Source organism: Loxodonta africana, chromosome 9, assembly GCF_030014295.1.
Source record: "Loxodonta africana isolate mLoxAfr1 chromosome 9, mLoxAfr1.hap2, whole genome shotgun sequence".
NCBI lineage: Eukaryota > Metazoa > Chordata > Mammalia > Proboscidea > Elephantidae > Loxodonta > Loxodonta africana.
Window position 1 is genome coordinate 102,155,458 of NC_087350.1, and position 6,681 is coordinate 102,162,138.

General features: G+C 40.7%; 1 protein-coding gene across 1 annotated transcript; it reads left to right on the forward strand.

The window, feature by feature from the left end:
• Nucleotides 1-280: 280 nt before the first annotated feature.
• On the forward strand, nucleotides 281-6,126 carry CER1 (cerberus 1, DAN family BMP antagonist). The gene is made up of 2 exons (XM_003407675.3): nucleotides 281-856; nucleotides 4,288-6,126. The coding sequence occupies exons 1-2, from the start codon at nucleotides 350-352 to the stop codon at nucleotides 4,600-4,602; spliced, it is 822 nt and encodes a 273-aa protein (XP_003407723.1). The 5' UTR covers nucleotides 281-349; the 3' UTR covers nucleotides 4,603-6,126.
• The last annotated feature ends 555 nt before the right edge of the window (nucleotides 6,127-6,681 follow it).

The window sequence follows — 6,681 nt, forward strand, 5'->3', positions numbered from 1 at the left end:
TAGTTGACTCTGGTCGTCCTAATAACAGTGATGGGAAATTGTGGTAAAGAATGTGTTGTTTTGGCTAATACTCTTTAAATCTCAGACGACAGCTAAACTGTCAGTTAATTACCCCCTGGGTCCGAGGCTTTCACTGGGGTCTTCTAAAATACACAAAACCAAAGTGAACGCAGGACGCCATTAGCACTACATAATTCAAGCAAACAATAAATGTGTTTACTTTGCCTGGCTACTGACCACCTGCCTCCCCATCCCACAAGGCAGGTATCTATATATAGGATTTCCTTGTTTTAGGTCCTGCAGAGACTAGCTTCTCCTTGCACCTCACCATCCTTTGGGCCCCAACAGCATGCATCTCCTATTATTTCAGTTGCTGGTACTTTTGCCTCTGGGGAAGGCAGGAAGGCAGCAAAATGGCCGCCACAGTCAGCTTTCTCTCTCCCCTGCACTTGTAGAAAGGAGTCGCAGAGAGCTCCCCATGGGCAACCACGGGGAAGCTGAGGAGAAGCCAGATCTGTTTGTGGCAATGCCACACCTGGTGGGTGCCAGCCCTGCCTTGGAAGGCCAGAGACAGAGAGAGAAGATGCTGTCCAGGTTTGGCAGGTTGTGGAAGCAGCCTGAAAGAGAACTGCACCTGCCCCAGGATTCAGTCAGTCGGCAATTCTCACCTGGAAGCCAGGCCATCACTCATCCAATGGACGAGAGAGAAATGGAGAAATCTCCTCTTCGGGAAGAGGCCAAGAAATTCTGGCACTACTTCATGTTCAGAAAGAGCCCGGCTTCTCAGGGGGTCATCTTGCCCATCAAAAGCCACGAAGTACATCGGGAGACCTGTAGGACAGTACCCTTCAGCCAGGTATGTGTTCTGGGGGGAGAGGGGATAAGTGTTTACTGGAGGGCAGTGGAGACCTGGGAAGGGTGTAGGGGAGGGAAAGAAACTGCTAAAGCCTGAGGATAGCCCAACTCCTAGATTTGGTCCTTGGGCACTCATCATAAAACCAAAACCAAACCTGTTGCTGTGGAGTCGATTCTGACTCATACCGACCCTATAGGACAGGGTAGAACTGCCCCATAGGGTTTCCAAGGGGCGCCTGGTAGATTAGAACTGCCGACCTTTTCCGTAGCTCTTAACCACTATACCACCAGGCTTTCCTGGGCACTGATGGTAGAATTTGGCAAAATACGATCATACGTTCTAAATTTCCTTCCAGCCTTTCCATTGTTTCTTGTTATTCTGAAAATGGTGTGAGAAGGGCATGCTGGCATGGCCAATATCAGTAATAATTCATAATCATGGCAAAAAGTTATGTTTTATGGGATTTTGTTTATTTTTATTTTGGGAGTGGTTTATGCAGAGAGATGAGTGATACTGTACCCTCGATGAGGCAACTGAGAATTGGGCCAATTGCCAGAACATCTCCCCAGTTATATCTCTGCACCCTGTTAAGAAGTGGATGAGCAGGTCAATACCATCTGTAAATAAAGTGGGATATACTGAACCCTTCCCTGAACATCCTCACACACATTTACGAGGGCCATAATGCTCACATTTCACACCTAACTGCATCATAGGGTTGTGAAGTATGTTAAAGTTCTCCGATAAAAGTTATTTTCTAGTAATCACTTCTAGTACTACTAGTATTACTCGTAACACTACTAGTATTTGTAGTATTACGAGTAATACTAGTAATCATTTCTAGGTATTACCGTAGCTAAAAAATATGAGACGTTTCAGTAAATTTAAATAGAGAACCTCCAGAAGGTGCAGTATTTGACTACTAGGAGTTTCAGAAAAAGGGACCAGAAAAGGTGAAGGGAAGTAAATAACCAGGGAGCTCAAGGACACCATCAGTCTTGAGATAAAAAGGATCCATGAAATTCTCAACATGGTGGCTGAGAAAAGACCCATCTTTATGAAATTTCTGAACCCCAAGAAAGAAAAAAAAATATCCTCACATTTTCCAGGAAGAAGGGGAAAACATAAAGCTAGTTTATTCACAGGGATAGAGAATCAGACTGGCGTCAGTCTTCTCATCAGCAACATTGACTGATGGAAAACAAACAGTAGATTTCTTACCCAGACAAATTAATAAACAAGTTATGGTCAGAATTTTGAGGAAGAGTAAAATTTGTTGGCTTACTTAAAAAAAAATCTTGATGTGAAATTGCATCTCCTCCCCCTACAACCATCTATTTCTTCATTCCTATTACATTGACTGATTTTTGCATATCGTGATTAATTCCAGATGACTAAAACGAAGGGGCATTCTACCATGTACTTCCTCCCAGATACCCCAAATGTTAAATTAAAATTGAGAAAGTGCATCAGATCCTTAAATATGAAGATATTTAACCAAAAACAACACAGGGCAGAGTAAAATTTTGTAGTCTAGTAAGGCTACCCAATTAAGCAGGCAGTATTATGTATTATGAGGTCATTGACTCTGAAAGGCACTTAAGTATTCTGCTTGAAAAGGCAAGGATATATAGCAAAGACAAGTCAGTTATCAAATAATAATGACTGTTTCATTGGCCCATCTGCAATTAAAAAATTAAGAGTTAGTCTATCAAATTTCCTTTGAAATTTTTATTTTTAATACTATTGATAATTAAAATGAAAGTGTCTGACTCTTACATATTTTGAAAAGCACATAAAGCTAGGTGAATGGGGTTATGGGAAAGACAACAGTGATGTAATGACCATGATTCGCAGGCATATGTGTTGCTACTTTGCTCCACAGAGTTGAATGCACTACCAAAAACCAAAACAAAACCTGTTGCCATCGAGTAGATTCCAACTCGTAGCAACTCTATAGGATAAGAGTAGAACTGCCTCATGGGGTTTCCAAAGCTGTAATCTGTATGGAAGTAGACTGCCACGTCTTTCTCCCTTGGAGTGGCTAGTGGGTTCAAACCTCTGACCTTTCGGTTAGCAGTGGAGCACTTAACCTTTGTGCCACCAGGACTCCTTATAGGTAGAATACTCATAACCATTGTCGTCGAGTTGATTCCGACTTGTAGCAACTTTATAGGACAGAAAACTGCCACATAGAGTTTCCAAGGCTGTAATCTTTATGGAAGCAAACTGCCACATCTTTCTCTCAAAGAGTGTCCAGGGTGTTTGAACTGCCAACTTTTGTGTTAGCAGCCAAATACTTAACCACTGCACCACCAGGGCTCTTTGAGTGTACCACAGGCCCTGCAAATAGAGTAGAATTAACTCATTATGTTCTTATCTACTCTGCAATCAATTCAACAAGTTTGTACTGAGAACTCTTTATGCACAATGCACTGTGAGGAATAGAAAGGCAAGGCACACTACCTATATAAGAGGCTAGCCATTAGAATTTTTCCAACTGGTGATATTCAATTAGACAAAATTTCTTAAAGTTTGCCATTTTAAATACAAAATAAAGTATTTTCATATTAATCTAAAAAAAAAAAAAAACCCTGCTGCTGTTCAGTCAATTTTGACTCATAACGTAAACAGAGTACAACTGCCCCATGGGGCTTCCAAAGCTGTAAATCTTGTGGAAGCAGACTGTCGCATCTTTATCCTGCAGAGTGGCTGTGGGTTCGAACCACCACCCTTTCAGTTAGCAGCCAAACACTTAATCACTGCACCACCAAGGTTCCCTATATTAACCTAGGCACTTCCCAAAGGCTAATTTATTAATTTAAAATGGTGCAATGGTTAATGCTCTCAGATGCTAACCAGAAGGTTAGAGGTTCGATTTCACCCAGAGGTGCCTGGGAAGAAAGGTCTTGCAATCTGCTTCTGACAATCAGCCATTGAAAACCCTATGGAGCATGGTCCTACTCTGACACCTCTGGGGTTGCCATGAGTCAGAGTTGACGCAATGGCAACTGATTTTGTTTTCTTTTGTTTTTTAAATTCATTGATTTACTCAATAAAGAAAGTTTAGTTGAGGAAGTGTTATGCCCTTATACCAAAAACAAAAAACCAAACCCATTGCTGTCAAGTCGATTCCAACTCATAGAGACCCTACAGGACAGAGTAGAACTGTCCCATAGGGTTTCCAAGGAGTGGCTGGTGGATTTGAACTGCCAACTTTTTGGTTAGCAGCCTGAGCTCTTAACCACCACGCTGCCAGGGCTCTGTGCTGTCTATGCCCTTATTAAAAAAAAAAAAAAATGTATCAAAAATTAGAAAGATTTGGAAGTTTTAGTCTAAATTATCTTTAGCCTTACAGTCAATGGGTCCTGCATGGTGTATAAAGAAAGAAATGACTAAAGATAATTTAAGGAAATATGTTTGCCTTTTAGACTATCAGCCATGAAGACTGTGAGAAAGTAGTTGTCCAGAACAACCTTTGCTTTGGGAAGTGTGGGTCTGTTCATCCCCCTGGAGCTGCACAGCACTCCCACACCTTCTGCTCCCACTGCTTGCCTACAAAGTTCACCATGATGCACTTGGAGCTGAACTGCACTGGCCTGGCCCCCGTGGCCAAGGAGGTGATGTTGGTGGAGGAGTGCCAGTGCCAGGTAAAGACAGATCATGGAGATGGACACCTCGGACAGGCTGGCTCTCAGACAGAATTCCACACTCAGGATTCCTTTATTCCTGGATTTTCAACTTAAAAAAGATATCCCATTATGACCTTTCACAAGCAAAACCACAACAAAATTCCTGATTATTAGTCTGGAAGTATTAAGCAGGTACATGTATTCGAAGTGAAAGGTGGTTTAAAAAGTAGTGGTAAGATAGTGCCATTTAGAGGAAATGGTGTTGGTTTAGTTATCAGTACATGTTTGGAATCTACTAGTCTTGGCTTTCCTACTAACTGGCTGTAGGATGTTCACAAAGAGTCATAGAAGCTCGCTCTGTCTCAAGTTTTTCATCTATAAATGAGGAGATTGAGCTAGGTGATTGCAAAGTCCTTCCACTACTAATATTCCATGATCTCTGGTCTCCAAGTTTTGGTAAATGCTCTCCATTTAAAGAAGAAAAAGAAACAACTTGAGACATAAAGATGTGCTTCTTTAATACCTTGTCAAAGCACCAGCAAAAGAGAGTTGAGATATTTTTAGAAAGGATTCCTCATACTTGTAGCTGCCTTTGCGTTCTAGACTGTGTATAATTTGACGTCTATCAAACAGTTAAGTATTTTCGTGGATGTAAGAGTACCTTGCTTGGTATTTTTGATACTCCCCATGTAAAGCTCTTAATACCAGGTCTCCAGCTTTAAGAAGGAACTTTGAAGTTGCTTTTAGTGGTTTAGAGGGAAGAGGAACAATCGCCAATAGCCAAACAAGTAGCTGTATTATGGGGGAAGGAAAGATGTATGGCCAGTGCCAGGTTTATAGGGTAACCTAGAGACGGTAATGAAAGTCATCGGGGTATTTCAGTGGACAATGAATTGAATAAACTTCAAATAATTTAAAATTGAGACAAGTTACATGTGAAATCCTTTATGCACCTGCATTTTGGATTAAGTAGTAAACATGGTTTTCTGTGTTTGGGTGACTGGTTTTTGCTACTGCAGAAACATGTCATATGACAAATTTTATTCAGCAACTGCTACAATTTGAACTTCTGAAAATATTCTGAATATTTTAAGGCATTAAATTTTAGTGTATAATGCGTTCTGGAAACTTTCTGTGTCATTCAGATGTCTAATATTTTATTCTTATTTCTTTTGTCTGTCTCAAGATGTAAAGACATTATCTGGAGATTAGTTAGCTAGAAACTTTTGTAAAAAGACTCCATAGGCTTATGACTTGGACCAAGGTTTCTTCTACTCTGCAGGGAGCATTCTGCTAAGATCCTTCAATCAGTCTTTTAGCCATTGCATTCCTCTCGCCTGTATTTATTTGTATGCACATATTGTACGGAACTTTCCCCAGCCCAATTTCTTTTTCTGCAATAATTCTCTAAAAATTTGTTTTTAAAAATTATTTTAATTATTTGGATTCCTTTACTTTCAGTACATGCAAAAAAGTTTCCTAGAATAATTACTAATTTTTTCCCCCTTAGGAAACCAATTTATATTTTAATTCTTTTCCTCTTCTGTCATACCATCTAACATGGTGTTCTGAAGAGCAAATGCATTTATATTTAGTGTATATTCTACAACACATCAATGTAGTAGATACATGCTACACAGATACACATGTGGTATTTACATCAGAACACATTGTACCCTCTGGTGGTCAAAGGCTGCCTAATAGGCCAAGATGTGGTCGTAAGACTAAAACCGTTAAGCATTAATGATATCCCAGCTGGTCAGTAAATTTTGGTGCCAAAAGCTATTGAGCAGCTGTCTAGTTTGCAATTGCCTAACCCTGATTATGTAACCTATCTCTGTCAGTTGGACTACCCTTCTCTTTACCAAAAACCAAAACCAAATCCATTGCCATCAAGTTGATTCTGACTCACAGCGACCCAATATGACAGGATAGAACTACCCCATAGGGCTTCCAAGGCTGTAAATCTTTATGGAAGCAGGCTGCCACATCTTCCTTACATAGAGCGGCTGGTGGGTGTAAACCACTGAGCTTTTAGTTAGCAGCCAGGTACTTAACCACCGTGCCACCAGGGCTCCTCTTCTCTTCCTTAAATACTTGCAAATCCTTTTTATCTATCCTTGCAAATGGACTGTGAAGCCCAAGCCCCAAACAGTCATCTGTTTTATTCAAACTCTGGTCTGTCCTTCCCTC

Coding starts and splice junctions, on each gene's coding strand:
- CER1 (XM_003407675.3), top strand. CDS start 350: ATGCATCTCCTATTATTTCAGTTGCTGGTACTTTTGCCTCTGGGGAAG. Junction 857..4,287: donor GGACAGTACCCTTCAGCCAG/GTATGTGTTCTG, acceptor TTTGCCTTTTAG/ACTATCAGCCATGAAGACTG.